The following is a 26,186-nucleotide window of genomic DNA, read 5'->3' as shown; positions in this document are numbered from 1 at the left end:
ACCTGCTGGGAAGTGTAAATTGGTTCAACCATTTGGGAAAACTGTTTTGCAATATCTACTAGATCTGAACATATGCTGGCCTATGATGCAGCCATTCCACTCTTAGGTATATATCCAACAAAGGCAGTCGATACCAATCAAGTGTGCAGAGATAAAAACAACAGAATAAAAGTAAATGAGCTTACAAAGAAGAGATTTCTGATGCAAACTCGCTCGTAACCCAGTCACGGCCTGGGAGACTCAGACACCCATTTGGTGGAACTGAGAATGAAATGGTGGTACTACCCTTAGCTAAGACATAAGGAAGAGGGAGGGGGCCATGACGTGCCTAGGATGAAGGGGTAGGGCGGGCAGACAGAGAAGAAGGGCGTCTAGGAGGCACGGGGAAAAGAACCAGATATGCGCTGGCCTCCCACCCCCACGGCACCCTCTCACACTGGTGTCAGCTGCCAGGTCACCCCACCACTGCCGGGTGCTATGGTCTTCTTGCCCCCATCATTCAGCTCTCACCCATCTGGTCTTTCAAAAGTCAGCAAAGAAGGGTTTTGGAGTGAGTCCGTCTTGGTCACACATTATGGCTCCGTCATGCCTAACTGCCTTCCGCCTGGCCCTGCCTTCCTTCCATCATCAGACTTTATCCAAGCACCTCAATATGCTGGGGACTGTGCCCAGGATGCGGGGATATGTCAGACACCACCCCTTCTTCAAGACGGTGTTGGGGCTGAAGGAAGTGACAGATGTGAAGACAACAAGGCAAAGTCTACCGTCTGTACAGGCATATGGGAGCACAACATCAAGTTCCTCCAGGAGGAGGAAACGAAGCTTTCAAGGAGGCCAGGCTGGAGCGAAGTCTTGGGAGATGAAAAGACCCTCAGCGGTCGGACAAGCAGGGAAAGGAAGTTGCTGTGAAGGGAGCAGCACAAAGTCGCAAGGGCATGAAATAGCCTAAGAAGCTGTGAATAGTTCAGTCTGGCTGGAGCTCAGGGGTTAGGATGGGGTGGCATTAGGACTGGGCTGGGGGTTGACTGGAGAGGTAGGCAGGGGCCAGATCGCTTGGAATGAAACTCAAAAGTTTGGACCTTTGGGAGTCATTAAAGGATTTCAAAATAAGGGATCTACCTGTTTGTTTCTTTGTTTCTAAATCGAGGTCTAATTTATACTCCATGAAACGATCAGCTCTGAAGTGTACCCCTCTGTCAGTTTTGACACATGCATATCAAGATCCAGAACATTAATACCATCCCTAAAAGTTCCAAGGTGCCCCTTCGCAATCAATCTTCCCCACCCCCAGAAGCTACCCCTGAACTGAATTTTATCACCACAGATTAGTTTTGCTGATCCTAAAATTTCATGTAAGCGGAATCACACATTATGTACTTTTTTATGTCTGTCTTCTTTCGCTCAGCATGATATTGTTGAGATTCATCCACGTGGCTGCATGTGTCAGTAGTTTATTCCTTTTTATTGCCGAGGAGTATATGATTGCATATTAAAATGGAAAATGAGGTGGTTAGTTTAGCATTTTGCGTGACAAGATCAGTCTGACAGCTAGCTAAGGAAGAGATCGGCATGGAAGGTAAGATGGGCAGTGGAACTAGTTAGGAGAGTATCGCAGTAATTTAAATGGGAAATAATGAGGGCTTCCAGAAAGACAGTAGCTGGGAGGATGAAGAAGGAGGGAAAATACGAGGAGTGTTATGGCAGCAGAGGCTCCACACCTTGGTGGCTAATGGAAGAAGCAGTGAAGGTGGATGACGGTGCCACCCTGCAATATTCAGAACAGAGGTCATCCAGGAGGAGAAGTAATATGCTTCGTTTTGTATGCGTTGCATTTGAGTGCCTACAGGCACCAGACAGAGACCTCCAACAGTTAGATATGGGAGCCTGTAACTCAGAAGAAACTCTGGATGGGTGAGAGGGGAGTCCTTAGTTTACAAGAGGAGAGTGAAGTCTTTGGAGTGGATGAGCTTGTCCAGGAAGGAGGTGTGGGCAAGAAGAGAAGGAGCCCATCGTAGAACCTGGCAGAGGATGAGGAGCATGGAAAGGAAGTCGTGAAATCACAGAAGAAGCTAGAGCACCAAAAGGGAGTAACTTCAAAAAGCCAAGGGGAAAAGCAGGGTAAGGATGGAGGGCGCGATCAAGAGGTGTGGGAGGATAAAACACGGAAAGTTCCATTTTGTTTCCCAACCAGGAGTTCGTTGGTGTCTTTCATCAGAAGAGTTGCCGGTGGAACCGTGGAGGCAGAAACCGGATTTCGGCGGTTTGAGAGTGAACAGGAGGTAAGGAGGAGCTTGCTTCTAAGAGGAATAAAGGAGACAGCGCAGGAGCTGGGTGGGGCGCACCTGCAAGAACCCTGAGCCTCCTTGTGTGCTGGGGAGCGTGACGGAAGGAGCCAGGTGAGTGCAGAGGAGGAAAAGACAGGAGGGCAGCGGAAAAGGATGCAGCAGGGTCCTCCTTGCTGAATCTCAACATCTTCAGAGGTAAAAAAAAAAAAAAAAAAAAGGAAATACTAATAGCTCCTTCATACATCATTATAAGGATTAAAGAAGGTCAGATGTGTGAAGCCAGTGAGCCGAGCACATAGGGGACACTCAATAAATGCTAGTTTCTCTCCTTTCTGGGACTCTTTCCCCTGCCACGAAATGGGGAACTCCGCTCACAGCAGACCTGTGTATACTCACCAAGAGACCCGGGTGTGAAAGCCCTAGCTGCTCTGAGCCCTCTGTCTCCCACCCGGGGGAAAGGTACATACATGTTAAATACCAGGGCGATGACGTAGTCTGGCGACACTGTCACTTTCCAGTCGCACTCCTTGCCTGGCGGGTAGGGTTCTGGGTAGTTTGGTGACAGGATGACTCCTGATGGTCCCGTCAGGTCTCCCCCGCAGGGAGCTGAGGAGAGAGGAACACGGGGTTGAGACTGTCCCCTTCACCTGGTCACATGGGTCCCGGTCAGTGCAGCAGAGGAGGGACTGAGTCTGAGAGACCTCAGTTAAAACTTGGCTCTACGGGCCAAGGGGAGGTTGGAGCGTAATGGGTGTGAGGGTTTACCTCAAAGTGATGGAAATGTTCTGGAACTAGATAGAGGAGGTGGTTGTACAACGTTGTGAATGCACTAAGTGCCCCTGGATTGTTTGTTTTTATTATTTTTGTTTGTTTGTTTTGAGGAAGATTAGCCCTGAGCTAACATCTGCTGCCAATCCTCCTCTTTTTGCTGAGGAAGATTGGCCCCGAGCTAACATCCGTGCCCATCTTCCTCTACTTTATATGTGGGACACCTACCACAGCACGGCATGCCAAGCAGTGCCATGCCCGCACCTGGGACTGGAACCAGGGAACGTATGCACTTAACTGCTGCACCACCTGGCCGGCCCGAATCATTTGTTTTTAAATGGTTCCTTTTATGTTATGTGCACTTCACCTCAATCAATTATTAAAAAACAAAAACAAAATACCTGGCTCTGCCACTTCCTGGCTGTGTGACCTTATGGAATTTACCTAACCTCTCTGGACCTCAGTGTCCTTTCTCTATTGCAAAAAGAGATAATATCTCCTTCATGGGGGACTAGAAAGATTTTGGAGATGTCTGTTAAAGCATTTAGCATACAGCAAGTAGTCAATATACAGAGCCATCACTCATCTTTCAGACATATGAAATGCATGCTCTCCTTCCACTGCCTTACATCCTGTTTCCAGGCGAGCTCTGTAGGTGTTTACCACGAGTTCCAGCACACTCGATACCAGGAGAAGTGGAAAACGTAACCACATTCACCTGCCAAGCGTGGCTGGCCTCCTCCACAGCCAGCTGACTTGGCATCTGCTTGGGGCTGCCGATCCCTTCCAGTTTTCCAGGAGGCCTTATCCAGGAGAGCGTGTATGCCTCAATTGTATGGAGATATTACAAATCCCCAATTAGGGCACGGTGGCCCCCTCCAAGATGACAGGCCTTTCCAGAAGGCAGGGAGGTGGAAGGTGGCTGCTGATACAGCGAGCTGCTCCCCCGGAGCCCTCCCGGGCACTTCCCAGACCCTGAATGAGCTCTCCTCCTCCACGGCTGGGTTATTGCTCTAGAGCAGGAGGCTGTGACGCAGCCGAGCCTGGGAAGTGCATGGGGTCATTACAGGAAAAGACGGCTGAGACTACAAATGTGGCCTGGTCTGAAAACTACAGGGCACTGTTGGCAGTTGGCAGTGGAGTAGGCAAATGGGGCACAGAGAGTTGTTCAAGGAGATGCTAGAAAATCTGAGACGGGACCCGGAGGCGGAGCCAAGGGCATGTCCAAGACTGCAGTTGCTCGCCTTTTGCAGGGCTGAGCTTTGTTCCCTCACGCTGCAGCTTTTACTTAGGGTGAGACTTAAGGGGCTGGATCCATGCCCCACGGGGGCCATTTAAGAAATGGAAGGTCTTGGGGCTGGCCCCGTGGCTGAGTGGTTAAGTTCACGCGCTCCGCTGCAGGCGGCCCAGTGTTTTGTTGGTTCGAATCCTGGGCACGGACATGGCACTGCTCATCAAACCACGCTGAGGCAGCGTCCCACATACCACAACTAGAAGGACCTACAATGAAGAATATATAACTATGTACCGGGGGGCTTGGGGAAGAAAAAGGGAAAAAAAATAAAATCTTTAAAAAAAAAAAAAAAGAAATGGAAGGTCTGCAGGCCGGGCCATAAAAGCCCGAACATGGCTGAACATAAACTCTGAGTGGTCACGTGCAGTGTGCTGTTTTCCGTGGATAATATGTTTCAAGCACCAACCTGAGCACCAGGACCGTTCAGGTGGGCACCTGTTAAACGTCAGGCATCTCAGACGCACAGCATCTCAGACACATCATCTCGTTTACGTCTCATAGCAGCTTAATGAGCTATGGGTTATCCTTCCTGACTTAGAAAGGAGGAAACTGAGGCTCAGAGAGGACAAGTAACCTCCCCTGGGTCACTCAGACTCAAACCCACAGCTGTCCGGTCCTGGAGGCCGTCATTTCCCCACTCTTCTGGACTGCTGCAGAATCCCTGGCGGCAGTGGCATAGAGAGGAGTACCCCTTCCCGGAGGCCCCCTCCCCGCAGGCCGGAGCCAGAAGGCCCAGCCGCAAGAGCTTCTGGGAGCGAGGACGCTCCCTTGAGTCAGGTCTGCCTTGTATCCCACTCATCTCTCTGCTGAACCCTCTCCAGAGAAGATGGTTCGATGAATGGGACAGACTGGAGGCCTGGATGATCAGGATGAAAACTCGAACTCAAAGCAAGACCACACTGTCCAGTCCACAGACAGTGGCTCTACCCGTGTCTGCAGTCCCGGCTCCCAGGGGTCCTCCCAAGGGGTCACAAGGATGCCTCCCTTCAGGCAAGGGCTGCCAGGCTCCAGCTTCCCTTGCCAGCTCAGGGGTCTCTTCCCTTAAGTTTGCCACAGATGGGGTGAGTGTCAGTGTTTCTGGAACCACCTCCGTTATTCTTCTGCTCACCCCCAAAGTGCTCTCAGTTTGTTTGGGTTGTAGGCCTCTACCCTGGTACAGCTCCCTTCCAGATGGCTCCCTGGCATCAGACGTTTGGGCATCTGCTTCCCACCCAGGACTCTGGCACGGGCCTCACCGCCCTCTGCCAGTTGTGCCTCAAGGCTCTGGCTGGACTCCTGGGCTGCTCCATGACGGGGGGCTCCCGCTGCTGGGGGCTGGTTGATTGGCACAAAGAAAGTTCCTTTTTCCCCTTCTAGGCCCAGACACTAGTCAGCAGGACAACTGAGCTGTAGGAAGCCAAATGAAGCCGTGGCAACATCCCAGCGTCACCCCATCCTTGCAGTGGGGACTCAGTGGGGCTGGGAAGCCACGCTGGAACTAGAAACCAGGTCTCACTTCTAAACCAGGGCACATGCCCCCACACCCGTGACCGTGCCCCGTCCACTCCCTCCGTGAGTTAGAGACGGAAGGCGAGCTCTGCCTTGCAGGCCCAGGCTTGAGCTCACAAACCACAGATGCCCAGATGGAAGTGGAAACAGGCTCCCGACCATCCCAGATGGCCAAGGAGTGGGCAGGCTGTAGTGAGGGGCGAGAGTTGTGAAAAAGGTCATTGATTTTCAAGTTTGCACAGTCCTGGGTTCAAATTCCGCTTATGCCACTTACTAGCTGTGAATTTGGGCAAGCTATCCCATCTCTCTGAGCCTCCATTTCCTCATCTATAAAATAAAAAAAGAAAAGAGTAACGACGATAATGGCTTCTAATGTATACTGTGTTTCCTATGAACCAGATTCTAAGTGCTTTACAGTATTATCTTATTTAATCCTCAAAACAAACCAATGAGGTAGGTACTATTATTTTCCCTATTGTATGGAGGAGGAAAATGAGGCACAGAGAGATTAAGTAATCTGTCTAAGGCCACACAGCTTGTGGTGAAGCCAGGCTTGAACCCAGATAGTTCGAATCCAGACCCTGAGCTCTAAACTTACCACGTGGTGATTTCATTTGTGATAATGTAGCTACAACGTCTAGGCCAGCGCCTGTGATGGGGCTGAGGTTCCACAAACACGTATTTCCTTCCTTTGCTCCCTCCCTATAATGCGGGGATGTCAAAGCCAGCCAGACCGGTCATGGCAGACCGCCAAGGGAGCTGGAAATTAGGGGCTTGTCGCTGGGATTTCCAGACTGTTGGAGGGAAAAGGCAAAGATGTTCACTTTGTTGCTGCAGGAACCTTTCTCTAAGCCGAGCGCAGAAGATGGGTAATGAAAGTCGAATTAATCTCTTTGCCCTGCTCACCACACAGTCGCTGCTCTCCCCAACGTAACGCAGCGCAGCCCTCCTTCTCCACGGGACAGTCTCGTCTCAGGACCTGCTTTTCCACAAGAAAAGCTAAGGAACTGCTGCCTTAGAGAATGCTGGATTTGCAAGGGGGCTCAGAGGGCATCTGATTCCCTCCCAGGCCTCACCGGAATTCCCTTAACCAGATGGAATTCTGGTTCAGAGAAGGGAAGTGAGTCCAAAACCTCGAAAGAAGAAAACAAAGAAGAGAGGAGAGGACGGAGGAAGGAAGGAGGGAAGGAGAGAAATGAGTATTTCTTGAGATTAGGGTTATTTGTGTCCTCACCCCACAAGGCCGTGAGGGAAGTATATTCACTCTCACTTTACGGACAAGAAAACTGAGGCTCGGAGAGATGAAGCAATTTCCCAAGGCCACTGAACTAGTGAACGGCAGAGCCAGGGCCTACCCAGATCTGCCCGCTTCCGTACCCCACGCTCTCTCCCACATGGCATGCCACGTCGCTGAGAACCGAGCTGGTTCTGGAACCCAGCTCTCAACTTCCTGCCCGCTGTACACTCACCACGCGACTGTCATGCACACTCCCAATGACCTCTGAGAGACAGGGTTTAGTTCTCACCTTCAAGGCCAGACCTCAGAGCATGGCCCACATAGGTCAGGCCTCAGAGGCCTGGACAGTGGCTCCCGTGGAGCCAGTGTGGGGGCGCAGGGTGGCTAGGATGGCCGCTGCAGGGGTATGTCTCGGGCAGTCCCCTGAGCCCGTCCCCAGCATGGAGTCAATGTGGGGGGGAGGAAATGAAAGGCTTTGCCTTCAGACTGATGTGGGTGTGAATCTTGGCTCCACCATATCCTAGCTCTGGATTTGGGGCAAGATACACAAATCTGTCTAAGTTTCAGTTTCCTCGAGTGTAAAGTGAGGGCATGGTCCTCACTTGAGAGAGCTGTACAGAAAGGAGGCTGTGTAAGTAAACGTCCAGTACGGGGCTGGCACATGGCAAGGACTCGATGACTGCTGTTCTCTTCTAACACCCGTCATTGACGCGGGAGATAAATGCATTCAGTATTTTGCCTGAGAAAAAGTCGCGTGACAGTGAGCACCCGGAACGCTTGTTTCTACTCTTTCTCTCCTGTCCTCCTCTCACGCAGGCTCACGCAGCTAGGGAGCAGGATTATCAGGCCCAACTCTTACAAGCTACCTGACCTTGGACACATCTGAGTCTCCATCTCTTCATCTGTCAAATGGGGAGATTTCACGAGTACAGACGGGTCTGGAGAACCAACACTCAGGGAACCAACAATGTCCTTGAGAAGAGGAAGCACAAGTTTCCTTCCTTTGCACCCTTCGCCTGTGGGGGCCCTTCCAGTGCTTCAGGAAATAGAAGGGTCATTTCGGAACCTGCTGACCCTGACCTCCAGAGGTGACCCATCGGCCCCTTTCCGACCTAAACAGCCTGGGCCAGGGAGAAAAGGGACAGACATGCCATGCTTAGAAATCTTTGGGACCATTTTGGAGAGTGAAGAATTTGTAGTGTGTAGCGTGTGAGTTGCGTGTGTGAATGTGACCGAGTGTGTGTGTGTGTGCATGTATGCATGCAAAGCAGGGTAAACTTTGGGCTTTCTGCAACTTTGGTGTTCCAATTCCCTTGGCCAGGCTCAAGACCCAGCTGCTGCTTATGTGTGTGTGTGCACCGGGCGGATCTGGAGCACACAAGAGGTGGGAGGAGAAGGCAGGGTCCCTCTGAAGCTGCTTTGTACCTGTGCACGTTGGCGGGCTGGGCTGCCAGAAGAATCTGTTCTCGATCTTCACACAGCTGATCTCGGCGCTTCCCTGCAGCGCGTAGCCAGGGTCACACTGGAACACTGTGGAGTCACCGGCTTCCCAACTGTCGCCACTCCGGCTCCCGTTCTGCGGGACCCCAGGGTCATTGCAGGATGTTGCTGTGGCCACTGGGACAAGAAAACAGAAGAGGAAGTGAGGTTGCCTAGGTGTCTGCCAGACAATGAAACTCTTGGCTCGTCACCTCCCTGTCACTGCCACTTCTGTCACCAGTGCAACTGCCTTGATCACCAGCACCTCCCACCAGTGTCCTCAGCTGCAGCCATGGTGCCACTGTCTCCATTCTCACCCCCATTTCTGTCGCTGCCTCCACCACTGCTTGTGACCACCACCCATTCTACCATTCACCATCACTGTCGTCTACCTGTCATGAGATACCAGGAGTTAAGCGTGATAGCACTGCTGTGATGATAGAACTGAGTTCAGTTTGATTTAATGATTCAAGCTTTGTTCCATGGATAAGCTTTGCAATTTTGTAAGTGTAGCTAACCTGACCAGTATGAGGGAGTGACGAGGTAATGAGGTCTAAACTCCATGCATTCCATCAGAGGGGTCTGCAAAGGAGTCGGGCGTTGGCCTGCCTGAATGCTGAGCGGTGGTTATGAAGGTGTGGGCAGCTTCTGAATTTGGGTGAAGACCATGTTCTCTCATGCAAGGCAAACACACAATGACCTGCCAGACTGAAGCCACATTCAAAAACGTCAGATGTTTGTAGCAAGTGGCAGTGGAGAGTTCAAAACAAACGTAAGTAGCCGAGATGTATTAAAAATTGAGAAAGCTCAGGAATTTGGGAGATGTTTGAAGTCTAATATCTAAACTAGTGTAACATTAGAGCAGGAGTTTTAAAAGTGAACACCAAGCGAATGATGGAAGGAAGGAATGAGTGAATAAAAAAATGGGTGAGTGAATGAAGGAACGGATGCAGCGTGAGAAAACGCCCCGAAGGACGCAGTATATGAGAACGCCAAGGGAAAGGATTCTGAGGCAGGGGCAACAACCCCAGCTGCCTCCACCGTCCCCACCCATGTCATCGTTCACAGACTGTGATCGGCAGGCCCCAGGGACAGAGGTTCTGGAGGCCACAGGATCAATAACGTTCACTGGCTTGGAGGGCTAATTTTTCTCAAAAATTTTGGGAAAAAATAACATTACACTAAAACAAATGAATTTATTATGGAGTAGAACATAAAATTCACGTGAGTTCTTAAGCAAAATCATGAAGCCTCAAAGAGATTTTGTGCTTCCTCCTCCCTCGAGATCTCCTGGGGATATGCATTCACTCATCTCTGCTATTAGAACGACTCGGGTAGAAAGTTTGAGAAGCCTGAGCCTAGGGCAAATGTATACACTAATATCACTAATTATTAGACATAGGATTGTGTGGACGAGTCTGAAATTATAGTATCTAATACCTTACACCCAATAACACCTAAGACAGTGTATGGCAAACTAGAGCCCACAGCCAAATCTGGTTCTATGCCTGTTTTGTTTGTTTGTTTGTTTGTTTTGGTGAGGAAGATTGGCCCTGAGCTAATCGTCCTCTTTTTTTTCTTTTTCTCTCCAAAGCCCCAGTACATAATTGTCTATCTTAGTTGTAATTTCTTCTACTTCTTCTATGTGGGACGCCACCACAGCATGGCTTGATGAGCAGTGATAGGTCGGTGCCCAGGATCTGAACCAACGACCCCTGGGCCACCAAAGTGGAGCACAGGAACTTAACCACTACACCACCGGGCCAGCTCCTATGCCTGTTTTTGTAAATAAAGTTTTATCGAAACACAGGTATGCTCATTTGTTTACATGTTTTCTACAGCTGCTTTCATGCTCTGGCAGCAGAGTTGAGTTGTTATGACGGAGATCATATGGCCCATGAAGCCTGGAATATTTATGATCTGACTTTTACAAAGTTTGCTGACTCTTGCATATGGTATCCTATCTTAAGCCCTCCTCTTTTGAGATCACATTTTAAAACCTATCCTTTGCTTTGACCCAACTTTAGTCATTAACACCATCAACGATCTGCTATCACTATGCTCCAACCACATGTGTAAAATCTTCTTCAACACAGCAAGGTTGGTCTCCCTCCCCATCCTCCCCCCACCACCCCAGGGCCTTTGCACTGCTGGTCCTTCTGTCTGGAATGATCTTGCCACAGACCTTCCTATGCCAGCTCCATCTTGTCCTTCACTTTTCAGCTCCAATGACACCCCCTCAGATAGGCCTCTTTGATCACCTTCCGAGCTCATCCTTTAACTCTCTTCCATCAATTTTGTCACATTACCTTGTTTTGTTCCCTTCATACCACAATCTGTAATAATCTTCCTCCTTCATTTGTTTGCCTCTTTGTTGCACATCGCTTGTGCATCTCCACCGGAAGAGAGACTTTGGCTGGTTTGCTTCCAACTGTATCCCCAGGGCCCCGAACAGTACCCAGCACACAGTAGTGCTCAGCAAATGTTTGTTGAATGAATAAATAAATGAACAAGTCATCACCATCTGACACTTGCTGAATTTATTTATAAAGTCAAATAAGAATCAATCTTTTTCCTTCCCAATTAAAAACCGACTTAGCTTTCATCTCTGGCTTTGCAGTACACTGTACACATGTAAATGATTCCCCAGAAGAAAACCAGCTCGCTGTTCTACGACACTCAGATAGGTTATTTATACGGGAGGCCACAGAGTGCAATGATGAAGGGCCTAGGTCTGGGAATCATTCACAGGGGTTCTGAACCAGGCTCTGCTACTTATTAACTAGATGACCTTGTAGGAGAAACCTCCCTGGGCTTCGGAGCCCACACCTGCAATGTGGATTAATAATGGCGCCCATCCCTTAAGGTTTCCGTGAAAATTTCAGGAGAGAACGCAGCAGAGAGTTTAGCGTGGTGCTGGTTCAATAGACGGCAGTGGTTAGCCTTCGCTCTCCTTCAATGCTCCCCCTCGCCTGTTGTTGTCCTCACTTTCTCTCTTTAATAGCCCTGAATGTGAGCGGCTCGGCAAAGCCGCAGAGGAAAGGCTGGATCCACGTGGTATGGACAGGATGTCAGATGTTACACAGTCATGTTTACTTAATAAAGCCAAAGCCGGCACTAATCGTCCCTGGCATTTCTGTGCAATCCGCTGTCAAACATACACTATAAAGTTAACACGGGTGAGCCGTTCTCTCCTCCCCAGAGTAGTCCTGGTATTTGCTAACCGACGACAGCAACAGGGAAGGTGACCTTTCCTGAACCTTGGTTACGCCCAGAACTCTGGGCCGGCTTCTCATGGCCTTCCTGGAGCCCAGGCGAGGCGGCTTTGCCCACTCCCCTCTCCGTGGACTTAAGCAATGCTCAGGGCGGCTTGCCAAAGGAAACCCTCATGTTAGAGAAAACCATCCATTCGTCTGTTCATGGCTTCGTGTGCCCCTTTGTTCAGCAAGCGGTGAGTGAGCACCTGCTGCATGCGTACCCTCTGGAGGAGTCTGGTTGGCATGATGTGGCCCTGACCCTCTAAGAACTTCTGTGGGATGGCAAGTAGGTGGCCAGCTCCGAGACAGGGCAGAGTGTCTGGAATTGACAATGTGCTGAAGAACTAGAGCAGGGTGCTGGGGGTGCCATAGGCTACAGCAATTTATTCTTGGGGAGATTAGGAAGGAGTGGCATCTGAGACGAACCTGGAAGGATGAACAGCACTTCCACGGGATGAGCGATGCGTGAGAAAGCGGTCAAAGCTGCCGGGCAAAGGTGCAGCTCATGAGGGTGCTCAGGGACTCTGTCCCACGTGGCAATACTGAGGACACAGCGGAGGTCAGATAAAGCACATCTATAGTGGAATTCGTCAGTATGATTACGGACTTTTTTTTTTTTTTAAGCCATTCCCATCAGCTTGGGCACAGTCAGAGAAAATACTCGTCTGGTTTAATTACTCATAATACTCCTTTCCCCAGAGAGTGGACTCAGCTGTCTCTTGAGCATTCTGCTCTCCTTACTGCTGGGAGCGCTTTCTATTGCTTATCCAAGCCATTTCTAAAGTTTGTTCTAAGAAATGCTAGTCTCTTGAGATGGCCTAGAAAAACATCATGCATGGCCAAATACGTTTAGGAGTTGTGACCTACCTACCAGACATCTTCTGAATTTATCTGCATTAGCAGACCAAAAATTCTCGGAGGTCCCAAACTTCAGACAACCTCTTCAGGTCTGCCTCAATCTAAGCACCTTCTCAACATTTCTCAATCATGCAAACTTCTTTTTCCTGCAATACCAATCAATAGTCCATGGAACCCCAGGGAATAGATGTTGGGAAATCCTTATCTAAAATGACTCCCTTGTTGCCCCACGGGAGGACTTGAATCTTGGATGAATTCAGCGCTACTCCGTGGTCCCCAGGGACTCTCTCCCTGGGTGAGAGGGTGCGTGGATTTCAGGTAAGAAGATCCCCAATGAACCCTGCAAGGAGCTCTTCCTTGCTGGGCTGGAAGCCTGCATGAGCATTATGTCGGCAAGTTAATGAGTATAAAGGAACATGATCCTGGAGACCCTCATCTGCCCCACACACTGCTAGATGCTCACCTCCACGGAGAAGACGGATGCACAAAAGAGCTGGAAGTAGGGCTTGCAACTCCATTACAGCCTCACTGGTGCCAGAGATATACCCATCCACCCTTAGCTGATACACCAACTGGGTGAGAATGTGGAGGCAAAACCATGGCACAGGTGCCACACAGGCTTGCTCTGGAATCATCACGGAAACCGCCCTCATGCACACACACACAATGGTGTAAGGAGATGATAATGAAGACAGCTGCTGTATAATAAACACAAGCAGAAACCGAGGCAGAGTCACTTGTGCAGGGAGATAAGTGATGGAAGAGGCACTTCAGAGGAGATGAGATGGTGCATCACAGGGAGAGGCAGGGCCAATCATATAAATGATCTAATATTGGGACTTGAAGGTTTGAGTTTTTTCCATTTTTGGTGGCTCTTTGTCATGCTCCTCCATAATTGGCTACTTCAGTACATAATTAATTGAATTTAGATTACTCGTGTTGGCTTCCAGTCTTTACCGAGACCTGCACTAAACGGAGAACTAGAGTGTGAGGCAAGGCAGGTCAGCTCTTCCATAGCTGCACCTCAAACCATCGTCAACTGGTACCTCCCCTGACTCTCTCAACGCTACGCGTGTTTCAGCCACAATGGACAATTGTCCACTTCCAGAACCTATTATCCTGTCTCTGTATTTGTCCATGTGTTCTTTGCATCTAGCATGCCCTTTTCTCTCTCTTTCATCTAATAAGGATCCACAAATCCTCCAAAGTCCAACTCAGTGGCAACTCCAATGCCATGTCATAGTTGACCACTCCTTCCTTGAAATACTGTCTTTTCTTGTGTAACTTCTACTCATCCTTCAGGTCTGAGATTGGGCTTCGTCTTTTCTGGAACATCTTTCTGGATGCTCCACGGTGACTATTACAGTTTATAGTTCTCCCTCCAGATGCTTATCAATTTGTATGTAAGGGTCTATTAACCTGCCTGTCTTCCCCCTAGAGTAAGCTTAGCATGGATATTTGAACAGGTGCTAACCATGTACCAGGCACACAGCAGACGCTCAATAAATATCTTTACTCGAGTGGAGATGGAGGAAAGGAGGGACTTGAGAGAGAAGGAGAGGAGGCAGCATGACAAATGGAGAGGGTGCCAGCAGAAGGCAAGCACAGACCTGAGAACTGAATGGCAAACCCCTGCTTGCTGGTGAAGAAGTCGGTGCTGAACTGCAGAACGACTGAGTTGAAGGTGCTATGCAGATCCTTGGGCAGGGCTGAGCCGCTGAGCTCCTTCAGCAGAACCCCACTCTCCACAGGCCCATCCCAGATGCGCAGCACATCATGGACCTCCTCTGTGTCGAACACCAAGAAGTGGAGCCTGAATGGAGAGAAGAAGCAGGCAGTCATGCCGGGCTCAGCCCCTTTTTTTCCAGGGGCTTCCAGTCAGGGAAGGTCATCTGGTAGCATCCTCATGATTCTCATTCAGCCACTCCTCCACTGAGGTCACTGGCAATGGGGACAAGGTGAGGAGAAGTATATTTTGGGCATCTCGTTTATTACTATGAGCTTCATGTTGCCACTATCAAACCCCACCTGTCTTCTCAACTCCACACAACAGACCTCAGACCTCATTCCTGAGTCCATATCCATATTATTCTAAATTAGGAGGAGGATAGTGAGAAGGCAGGGTCTGGATTGGATAAAGGATATAGGTAAAAAGAAAATAGTCAATCAAAATCCCAGCAAGTTCTTTTGTGGATATCAACAAAGGGATTCTAAAATTTCTATGGAGAGGCATAAGATCCAGAATAGCCAGCACAATATTGAAGAAGAACAAAATTGGAGGACTGACACTACCCAATGTCAAGACTTGCCATAAAGCTACAAGAATCAAAACAGTGGTATTGGTGGAATAATAGACAAATAGATCAATGGAACAAAATAGAGAGTGCAGAAACAGACCCACATAAATACAGTCAATTGATTTTTGACAAGGGAGCAAAAGCAATACGGTGGAGCAAAGATAGTCTTTTCAACAAATGGTGCTGGAACAACTGGATATCAACATGCAAATGATGAATCTAGACACAGATTTTATACCCCTCACAAAAATGAACTCAAAGTGGATCACAGATCTTAATATAAACATGAACTTATTATAAAACTCCTAGAAGATAACACAGAAAATCTGGATGACCTTGGGTATGGTGATGACTTATTAGATACAACACCAAAGGCATGATCCATGAAAAAAACACCTGATAACCAGAACTTCATTACAATTAAAAGTTTATGCTCTGCAAACGACACTATCAAGGGGATGAGCAGACGAGCCACAGACTGGGAGAAAAATCTCTGCAAAAGACACATCTGATAAAGGACTGTTACCCAAAATATACAGAGAATTATTAAAACTCAACAATAAGAAAACAACCTGATTAAAAAATGGGCTACAGACCTTACCAGACACCTCACCAAAGAAGATATATAGATGGCAAGCGAGCATATGAAAAGATGTGATGTCATCAGGGAAATGCAAATGAAAGCAGCAACGAGATACAACTACACACCTACTAGAGAGGCTAAAATCCAGGACACTGACAACATCAAATGCTGACAAGTATGTGGAGCAACAGGAACTCTCACTCGTTGCTGGTGGGAATACAAAATGTTACAGCCACTTTGGAAGACAGTTTGGCAGTTTCTTAAAAATACTCTTACCATATGATCCAGAAATCATGCTTCTTAGTATTTATCTAAACGAGTTCAAAATTTATTTTCACACAAAAACCTGCACACAGATGCTTATAGCAGCTTTATTCGTAATTGCCCAAACTTGGAAGCAACCAAGACATCTTCAGTAGGTGAATGGATAAATAGACTGTGGTATATCCAGACAATGGAATATTATTCAGCACTAAAAAGAAATGAGTTATCAAGTGATGAAAAGACATGGAGGAACCTTAAATACATACCACCAAGAGAAAGAAGCCATTCTGAAAAGGCTACAATACTGTATGATTCCAACTAGACAGCATTCTGGAAAAGGCAAAATTGTGGCGACGGTAAAAAGATCAGTGGTTGCCAGGGGCTGGCAGTGGGGTGGGAGGGAAGAATAGGTGGAGCACAAAGGATTTTCAGGGCAGTGGAATTGCTCTGTATGATACCACAATGACGAACACATGTCATACACGTTTGTCCAAACCCACAGAATGTTCAACACCAAGCGTGAACCCTAATGTAAACTATGGACGTTGGGTGATGATGACGTGTCAACGTAGGTTCATCAATTGTAACAAATGCACCACGCTCGTGGGGGATATGGATAATGGGGGAGGCTGTGCATGCGTGGGAACAGGGGGTATATGGGAAATCTCTGTACTTTCCTCTCAATTTTGCTGTGAATCTAAATCCGCTCTAAAAAACTAACTCATAAAAAAGAGCGGGTTGGGTAAAGGGCAGGGGTTGCTGTGGGGTCACTGAGAAGCTGGCTCAGAAGGGGTGAGGGCTGGGGTGAGCCCACTCCTTGGTTTCCCAGAGTAGAACTCAGGATATTAGCCGCACACAGGCTTGGCTCAGATAATCCCCGCAACTCTCAGGAGGCCAGGCGGGGGTCTCCGTGTGTGGGGTGCCTGCAGACCCAGACAGAGCTCGCAGAGCAAAGGAGCTCGGTAGGAACCTGAATTCTTCCAGAACAAAAAGGTTCCAGCTGCCAAAGCTTCTTTGGCTACAAGCCTCTCTCCCTCTTCTAATCAATTTTTCATTTTGGAAGAATTTTAGACTTACAGAAAAGTTGCAAAGATAATACAGAGAATTCCCACAGACCCCTCATCATTTCTCCTATTGCTAATATCTTACATTTCCCTGGTACCTTTGTTACAACAAGGAAACCAAAACTGCATATTACTATGAACTTGACTCCAGACTTTATTTAAATTTCACCAGTTTTTCCTTTCTGTTCCAGGATCCTACTCATTTATCACTATCTCTTTGTAAAAATATCCTTTTAAATTGTAGAAATAAGACATGCTCGAGGCAGAAAAAGGCAAACAATATACAGATGCACTGAATTTTTAAAAAGTCTCTTTCTCAAGCAACCAATCTATTCTCCAGAGCTTTTCACTTGATATTAGCCTTGGTGCATATCTTTCCAGACTTTTCTTCAATGCGTACACATACATCTTTTCCCCCCAAATGGAACCACGTTTTACATAGTTTCATGTAACTTTCTTCACTTAATACTGTATTGTGGACAAAGACATCTACTTCATTTTTTTCCTGCAAAAATGGACATGGTTATATTTCACATAACACTGCAAGGAACACTCCCATCTTTATGTAGCTTTGCATTTTTCTGTTAATATTTCAGTTGACAAGCAGGAATAATTTTGGGGGGGTAGGCATATATACTAAAATTTTTGATAAATGCTGCTAAGTTATTCTCTTAAGTGATTGTGTCAATTCACATTCCCACTAAACTGTATTAATGTGACTCTTCTCTCTAAATTTCACCTCACCAACATGAGATATTACAATGTTGTAAATATATTCTACATTAAAATACTTGCTCATCTGCTAAACCAAAATGGAATCTCATTGGTGTTTTAAGATTAGATAATTTAGAAAAGTTGCATATATTTGTTGGTCATTTGTATATCTTAATATCCTTTATCCATCTTAATTGAGTTCTCTTTTTAAATTCTCTTTATACACTATAATTTTTATTATCTTTATATATTTTGATTCCTCTTTTATATGATATATTTGTTGCTAATATTTTCTTCTGGCATCTGGCGTCTCTTTTCCTTTTAAATTTTGCTTATGGTGTCCATTTTGGTATAGAAGTTATTCATTTTATGTAACCAAATATCTTAATCTTTCCCTTTAAGGATATTGGGTCCTGTGTTATATTTGGACAAACTTTATTCTCCTCAAAATGATTAAAAAGCAAAACTGTAATATTTTCCCAGAACTTGTATACTTTCATCTTTTTTTTCTGCTGAGGAAGATTCGCCCTGAGCTAACATCTGTGCCAGTCTTTCTCTATTTTGTATGTGAGTTGCTACCAGAGCGTGGCCGCTGACAAGTGGTGTAGGTCTGCACCCAGGAGCCACATCTGGGCTGCTTAACCTCTAGGCCACCAGGGCTTGCCCCATATAGTTTCATTTTTTGAGGTTTATAGGTTCATTACTTTTCCAAATGGACACCCCATTGTCCAAACATCTATCTAAAGTCTCCTCCCCTGTATCTTGACTATCAAAACTCTCTGTTTACTTCCTCCTTAGCATTTATCACAGCCTATACTTAGTTTTTTTTTGTTTACTATCCGTCTCCCCGACTAGCACATCATTTCCATGAGTGTGGGACCAGGCCTCGAGCCCCAGTGCAGAGGATGTGCCCGACACTTCGGATGGTGCTCGTGAATACCTGGGAAAGGAGACATTCATAACTGAATAATCCAGGTTCTCGCCACAGGTTTAAAATGTCACCTTGCTCGTGGGTCTCATTCTAGACTCTCCTCCAGGGCCGTCTCTTTTGCTTGTCCTGGATTCTACTTATGGTCCCAGGAACTATAGCTCCCTTCAGTTCCACAATCTCAGATTTTGATATTTTTAAAGGAAAAGCTCCCTTCATATTTTTTCTCCAAAATTTCTAAGCTAATTTCCCAAATTTATTCTTTCAGATAAATTTATGGCTATCAAATTCCAAAAAATTCCACTGATATTTTCATTGGGATTGCACACACTTATTAACTGGGGCAAACTGATATCTTTATGTTACTTATTTTCCCCAGCCAGGAACACTGTAGACATCTTATTTAGGGCTTAGTTCATGTACTTTTGTAAAGTTTTATGGTTTTCTTCTTTGCATACTTCTTATTAAATTCATTTCTTTTGCTCCATTGTGAACGGAATTTAATTTTCAGTTACATATTTATTGTTGAATATATAGGTGTATGTTTCTTTTTCATTCCCATGTAAATTTTTTAAATTTTATTGAGGTCACAGTGGTTAATAACATTATATAAATTTCAGGGGCACATCATTATATTTTGACTTCTGTATGGACCTCATCATGTTTAGCACTAAAAGGCTGGCTTCCATTCATGTGTGTTTCTTATTTTCAATTATCAATTAGTTCTGATAGGATTCAAGCGCATTTCCTGGCTTTCCTAAGTAGACCCTTTTATAGGTATAGGTGGAGATTCCTCAGTACCAGGAGCTGTGTGGGTTTTCTCAATGGCTGTGTTCTAATTTCCCTGGCAGGCCTCCCCTCTGAGGACTTCCAACAGAGCGAAGGCAGATGGGCTCCCCTTCAAGGCGTTTAACAGGGAACAGACTGGCAGCCGGGGGCCCCACACTTGATTGAAAAGGGGAGAAGGAGCTCCCCAGGAAGCAGAGCAAACAGGCATACCCACTGCTGTGCCAAGCTGCCCCTTCCGTCTCTGCTCTCTCCACGTCACTCCGTGCACTGTGAAGTTGGCAGCCCGGCACAGGCGCAGACCGAGAGCTAAACCGTGCGGTGTTGCTGGACGTGCTCTCAGAAAAGAGAGGTTTGCGTGGGCCCGACTTGTCAGGGCAGGAAGGAGGAAATGACACTGAAAGTTTGGTGACAAGAAAGGGAGTGTGTTTTCTTTGGATTTAACAACATCAGACAAGATCTGGAGGCAGCGGGAGGCTAGGGTGCCTGGGAAGAAAGGCGACTCTCACACGGGAGTTCAGGTGGCCTTAGGATGTCACAGGAAGTAGAGCTGGATTGAGGGAAGGAGGATAACGAGGGCCTCAGAATGAGCTAGAGGAGTGTGGGCTCCAGCCTCTTCTGGTTCGAGTTGGACCAAAGTCCCCGGGGGTGAATAGTGGAATGAACGAGTGAATGAAAGAAATCCCAGGAGGACCAGTCTGATAGGAATTTGTGAAGAGAGAATATGGAGACTAAGTAGAAATGAAAGAACACATGTTTATACAACAACCACTGTGTACAAGGCGCTTTATCCCATTCAGTCCTCACAAGCATCTTGATGTTGTAGGTGGCATCATTCCCATCTTTAAAAGTGAGGTTCAGAGAGGTTCAATAAATTGCCCAAGGTCAAGGGCTGATTAGAGTGAGCCAGATTTACATTATATAATTACAGTCCAGGTCAGACTTTGGTGCTCCCACCCTGTCCCCTGAGAATGCAGCCCACCCCTCCCGAAGGCAGAGGCTGTGGCTGACAGCCAGGCACGTGCTGGAGAGGCCCCCTCTAGGAATCAGTAGTTTACATGTGAATCACACACAAGGTTAAAGGGCTGGTATTCCAGATCATGAATTAAAAACGCCGGTTTGTTGCATTCAGCTTAGGTGATCTGATAATCAGACAAAGTCACAGGCGTGGCATTGACGAGGTCAAGAGAAGTGGCAGGAGGCAGTGACGGGAGGGAGCCTGAGGTCCTTTGCATGCAGAAACAATGCAACTTGGCAAGGGAAAGGATAGAAGCTGAAGTTCCAGACTTCTTACCGCATTCATTTATCTAAACACCTCCGATGTGCTGGGCGCTGGGAGATAATGGTGAAGATGACAGACAGGGTGTCATTTTCCACTTGTTTCTGGACATGGGTGATACTCTCGCATACACAAACCCATTAAAAGATTATCAGCTGTGGCAAAGGCAGTGAAGGAAACAGCAGAGCTCTGAGAATGAGTGACCACGTTAGATAGGGTGGCCAGGAAGACCTCACTAAGGAGATGACATTTAAGCAAGATGAGAGGCTCAAAGGGAGCCAGCCATGTGGAGAGCAGGGCAGGGTAAGAGCGAGGAGGAAGCTTTCTGTGAATAAAGGGCAGCATGTGCAAAGGCCCCCAAAGGGAACCAGCCTGGAGTGTTGGAGCAAGAGAAAGGCCACTGAGGCTGTCGCTGGGCCAAGAGATGCAGGCAGAGGCCAGGTCAGGTGAGACGGGAAAAGTTTGGATTTTCTTCTACAGGCTAAGGGAAGTCATGGAAGGATTTTAAGCTGAGACCTGACAGGAGCTGATGTACACTTTTAAGATCACTCCTGCTGCTCAGCTGAGAACAGCTTGGCAAGGCCAAGAGTGAACGCCGCCTGGAAGTACAAGGGAGGGAGCTGCTGCAGGAGTCTATGGCTCTTTCAGTATAAATCCGTGGTGGGTGCCAGCCAAGACTTGCTTTGCCAAACCAACTACATTTACTAAGACCCTTATTGAAGACTTTTCTCATCTTATAGAAATCAGAGTCTATAAAACGCTAATTAGAGGTTCTGATCTATAGGGATAACTCTGGGCCCGAACAGACATTGGGGTTTGCCTGAGCAGCTCCCCTGCAGGGCAACACCTGGTCTTTTGGCCTTTGAAAACAACAGAAAACAGTTTGAGGACCCTGTTCTCACCACCCACCCCCCCCCGCTCCCCGCCCCCCCCCCCAACCAGAGGAGAGGCACTGAAGGGAAGGGAGGAGGTGAAGAGGTGCACCTTCGTACCAATGCCTTGCTCGCGCATGTGTGTGTCTCTGGACCACAGACACAACACAGACCAGGGAGGAGGGCTGAGGCGTGTTGTGCATCAAGCTCTGTGTTGAGAGCTGCGGAAATGTGCATGGCTCTGTCTTTGCCCTGGAGGCTGCTGCTGCTTATTGAAAGAGACACCAAAACACAATAATGTGTGCAATAGGTACTAAAAGAATGGGATAAAGTGCTATTGAAATAACCAGAGGAAGAGAACTAAATATTTGCAGGAAATCTATGTACCAAGTACTTTATGTATATTGTCTAATATCCTCATAATAACCCTCTGATTTAGAGTCGATTTTCTCCATCTCGCTGATGGGGGAACTGAAGTCCCCAGGGGTTAACATAGGCAGCTCGCCAGGGTGGGGGTGGGGGTGAAACAGCTAGTGTGGTTCATAGGCAGCCATCAAACTACATCTGTCTGGTACCAAAGGCCTTTCTTTTACATCTTCTTCTTCTAACTGAGAGAGGCAAGGAAAATTCCAAGGAGGAGGTGTCTTTGAAGCAGTTTTGAAGAAAGAAAAAAATACCATGAGGAAAGTGAAAAAGAGGCAGAAGATCCCAAGAGATGGACTAGCGTATACAGAGGAATAAAAATGTAACTGGCCTTCCTGGACCCAAACTCTCTCCCACTCTTTCAACTCACCTTTTCGACGAGGGCCAGGGTGATCTTTCTCAGGCACGCATCCGCACCAGTCGTTCCTCCTTCCCTACAGAATAAAGTCAGACTCCCTATGGGACACCCCAAGTCGTTCCTGAGCATCCCATTGCCTTCTCCCCTTCCTCTCACCCTTCATCCGTTTCCCTCTTATTCTCTGGCTCTGGGGACCTCCCTCTGCCTGGAGGTTTCCAAGCCCTCACACCATACCACCTGCAGTGGGTTGAATTGTCTCTTTCAGAGAGTTCAAGTCCTAACCCCTGGTCCCTGTGACTGTGACCTTAGTGAGAAGTAGAGTCTTTGCAGATGTAATCAAGTTAAGACGAGGTCATCCTGGATTAGAGTGGGCCCTAAATCCAATGACGGACGTCTTTATAAGAGAAAGGAGGGGAGATCTGCACACAGAGGCACTGAGGAGACACAGGGAAGAAGGTCATGTGAAAGTGGAGGCAGAGATCGGAGTGATGCGTCTCCAAGCCAAGGAATGCCAAGGGTTGCTGGCAATACCAGAAGCTAGGAGAGAGACACGAAACAGGGTCTTCCCTAGAGTCCTCAGAGGGAGCATGGCCCTACTAGCACCTTGGTTTTGGACTTCCAGGCTCTGGAACTGCAAGAAGATACATTTGTTTTGAGCCCTTCAGTTTGTTACAGCAGCCCTAGTAAACTAATACACCATCTGACTAACATGTACTGGTAGATACCCCACATCCAGTGGGGAGCTTTTCTATAGGCTTCTCCATATCCTCTCGTGGACCCAGTGTGGTGAGATGCTCCCTCCTTGGGCTCCCACTGTATTAGTCACCTGTTGACTTATCTGTCTTCCCCAGTTCCTTAACTGTTGTGTTTGTGCCTCATTCATCCCTATTTCTTCAGCACCCAGCACCTGACCCACACTAAGCTCTTGATTTGGGTGAACCAAATGAATGAATGGTTCATCAGCTTTCGGGGATGCCTAGAGTTCAGCAAAACTCACCACTGTTCTTGCCAAATGTGTGGCACTTGGCAGAGGCAACTGAAATCCTATGTGCTAAGGAAATACTTTCTATTTTGCTGGAGGTTCTGACATCTTTCTTTACCACCCACATCCAGCCCTGTAGATCTTACAACTGTACCCTTGATGTTCTGTCACTACCAAAGAGATAGGACCTAGCTGCACACACACCGGACCAGAGCTAGCTGCCTAGTCTAAACCCAGGACATATGGGGATGCAGCAACCATGGTCTCAAACTCTCTAATTCCAGCCCTACAAGTTCTCTGACCCTATATGGATACCGTTATTCACACATTCAATCAGTGGATAGTAGGTACTAGGTGCAGATAGCATCCCAGGCACTGGTGACACAGACAGGAATATGGCATGTTTCTGCCCCTAAACGTGGGGTGATAAGTACTATGGTAAATGTATGCACAGAGAAGGCCCCTACCTTGGGTGGAGGGGTTGAGGTAAGACCCCTTGAGGAGGGAACAACTAAGCTGAGTCTTCAGAGATGAACAGGATGTGTCCAGATGAGGGGGTGGATGAGGAGTGTGGGAAGAAAAGTGAATGCCAGGCAGAGAAAACAGGCTGTGCAAAGACACGGTGGGAAAGATGAGACTGGTACCCCCAGGAAACTACAAATTCTTCAGCAGGACAAGAGTCTGGGGTGGAGGTGGGTGAGACCAGAAGCTATAGGTTTGGACAACCCCACCCAATGAGTATGTAGCAGGAGAAGCACACAGAGAAGGGAGTTTTCTGGGGAACCATGGCATTAAGGATGAGCAGGAGAAGAGAAGTCCATGAAGGAGATGAAGAACGAGGCGTCGAGGAAGCAGAAGCAAAACCATGAAAAGGTGCCGTCCTGGAAGTCAAGAGAGGAGAAAGTCTAGGAAATGGCACTGATGTCCAAGCTGGGAAGAAGGCAAGGCACGCGTGGTCCTTGTGATCCTAGTGGGAGCCGTTTCCATGGTGCTGGAGTAGGGTTGGGGGCAAGGAGGGAGGAGCCCCGTTCCCACCAAAGGAGGGGCCTTGAGTTGGTCTCCTGTCCAAGTCTGGTATCCAGTTTGCCTGGGGTGCACCTGGGCTCTCATGATGACCAACAAGTAGGTCAGCTCAGCTAGTCAGCCTCACTGGTCTCTGGTTCTCTCCTGTTCCCCTGGGGGCTGCCCTGAACCTATGTTTGCTCTCTCTGGGGCTGGGTCTTCATTTCACAGCTGGCTGCCACCTGCTTCAATTGCAGAGCACCCTGGATTGTGGGGTTGTCCCTGTTCCGGGATCTCTACACACCTTTTCATTATTGTGTTTCCACCTAGTCCCACCTTCCACCACAACCTCCCAAGAGCACGTCCCCAGGTGAGGGCACCCTGATCTGGCCCTCGCTCCCTCACCTCTTCCCATCAGCCTACCACTGAGACTCCCCTGGGCTTTGCTGGTAAGGCTGGTAAGGTTCATGACACTCAGCTTCAACGACAGGAAGAGATTAACTAGCAGAGCCTTAATATGGAAAGCTAGGAGAGCATTGGATTCTCATCGCAGGAGCCTGCACCCCTCAAGTGCCGTGGACAGGCAAAACTCGCTTCTGGGATGATGGTCCTCAGTCCTTTCAGTGTGAGGAAACTAACACACTGGGCATTTCTTGGACACTACCCACCTCAAGATGCACAGGTGGTTCATCTGTATTCACTGCACATTGGAAAGATACGCAAAATGAGAAAAAAATTCCACACCATCTTGATATGTTGATTTCACTTGCCTTCTGGCTGGGCCCCAGAATATGAAAGGGCATCAGGTGCTCCCAAGCAACTGTCACCACCGCACGAACACAACGGAGGCTGCACCAATAAGATCTTAACGCGGATCTTTACATCAGGGGAAAATGGCACGCGAATGAACAGCTGCTGCAGGGGGAAAGGGTCAGAAATCACTCCTGTCCCCAAATGAGAATGCAGCTTAAATTATCCTCCGTGACACTGGAAATGACAATAAGAAAATAATACTTGTTTTATAAAATGCCCCCCTCTGAGCCACACGGAGCTGCAAATCAACAATTAAACCATGATCATAACAGCAGACAACAACAATTACAGCATTGTGCTATACAAAGAGCAACAACTGAGAAGGCACAGCAAACTCCAAAGCAAGCATCGGCGTCTAGAGCAAAATTAGAGGCTCTTCTTTCCTGGGGCCAGCTGGTATGCAATAGAAAAAAAGCTTCTTTTGTCATTTTCATAAGTGAAAGGGTAAACCTTGGCCTCAGGTCACTGAAGAAGCTGCCGTGACTGATGCTCTGGGAGGTGGGGGCACAAACACAGGACTTAGTCCACCGCCTTGTGGTCCACTCCACCTCGCCGGGTGACCTTCGACCAGTTGCCTTCTCTGCCCCATCACCCTGTAAGTCACCCAGTCACTCTGTGACTGCCTATCATCAGCCAGAACCCGCCCTGAAGGTGTCGGGGATTCTGTGAGGGGCAGATGTGTCTTTATTCTTCTTGGGGGAAATGTTTTCCATAAAAGGAAAGGCTCATGCCTCCTCCAAAATGGGAAAAACTGGCTGTGGAGTCAGACATGAGTTCAAACACTAGTTCTGTGATAGCCAGCTGGGCGACATTGCAGAGCCTCAGTTTACTCCTCTGTAAAATGGCAGTAACATCATTTATCCAGTAGTGTCACTAAGAGGTTTATTGTAAATGAAATCACACATAAAGCCTCCAGCACTGAGCCCTATACACAGAATAACATCAATAAATGGCAAAATCACCTAAAATTCCACTTTTGTTCTATTTATTTATTTACTTTACTTGACTGAGATGTGTTAAATTCTCCTACAATTGTCAATTTCTCCTTGCATTTCTAACCGATTTTGCTTTACGTTTTTTTGTTAGGTTATTTGGCGCATAAGGATTCATGACTGTTAGCGTTATTGTGGGCTACGCATTTTATCACATGAAATA

The 26,186-nt window shown here is 47.6% G+C and overlaps 1 protein-coding gene across 4 annotated transcripts in view; it reads right to left on the bottom strand.

Annotated features, from left to right (window-relative positions):
• CSMD2 (CUB and Sushi multiple domains 2) overlaps positions 1 to 26,186 on the bottom strand; it is a 592,855-nt gene that overhangs the window by 136,156 nt on the left and 430,513 nt on the right. For all 4 annotated transcript variants that reach the window (XM_023633833.2, XM_023633839.2, XM_023633859.2 and 1 more), the window contains 3 exons: positions 14,277 to 14,479; positions 8,498 to 8,689; positions 2,753 to 2,891 (listed from right to left, as the gene is read on the bottom strand). In XM_023633833.2, coding sequence (XP_023489601.1) covers positions 2,753 to 2,891; positions 8,498 to 8,689; positions 14,277 to 14,479 — 534 coding nt within the window. The remainder of the gene's footprint in view (positions 1 to 2,752; positions 2,892 to 8,497; positions 8,690 to 14,276; positions 14,480 to 26,186) is intronic.

The sequence above is a fragment of the Equus caballus genome, chromosome 2 (genome assembly GCF_041296265.1).
Source record: "Equus caballus isolate H_3958 breed thoroughbred chromosome 2, TB-T2T, whole genome shotgun sequence".
Lineage (NCBI taxonomy): Eukaryota > Metazoa > Chordata > Mammalia > Perissodactyla > Equidae > Equus > Equus caballus.
Note: the sequence above shows the minus strand (reverse complement) of the source record. Positions and strands in the feature narration are given on the sequence as shown.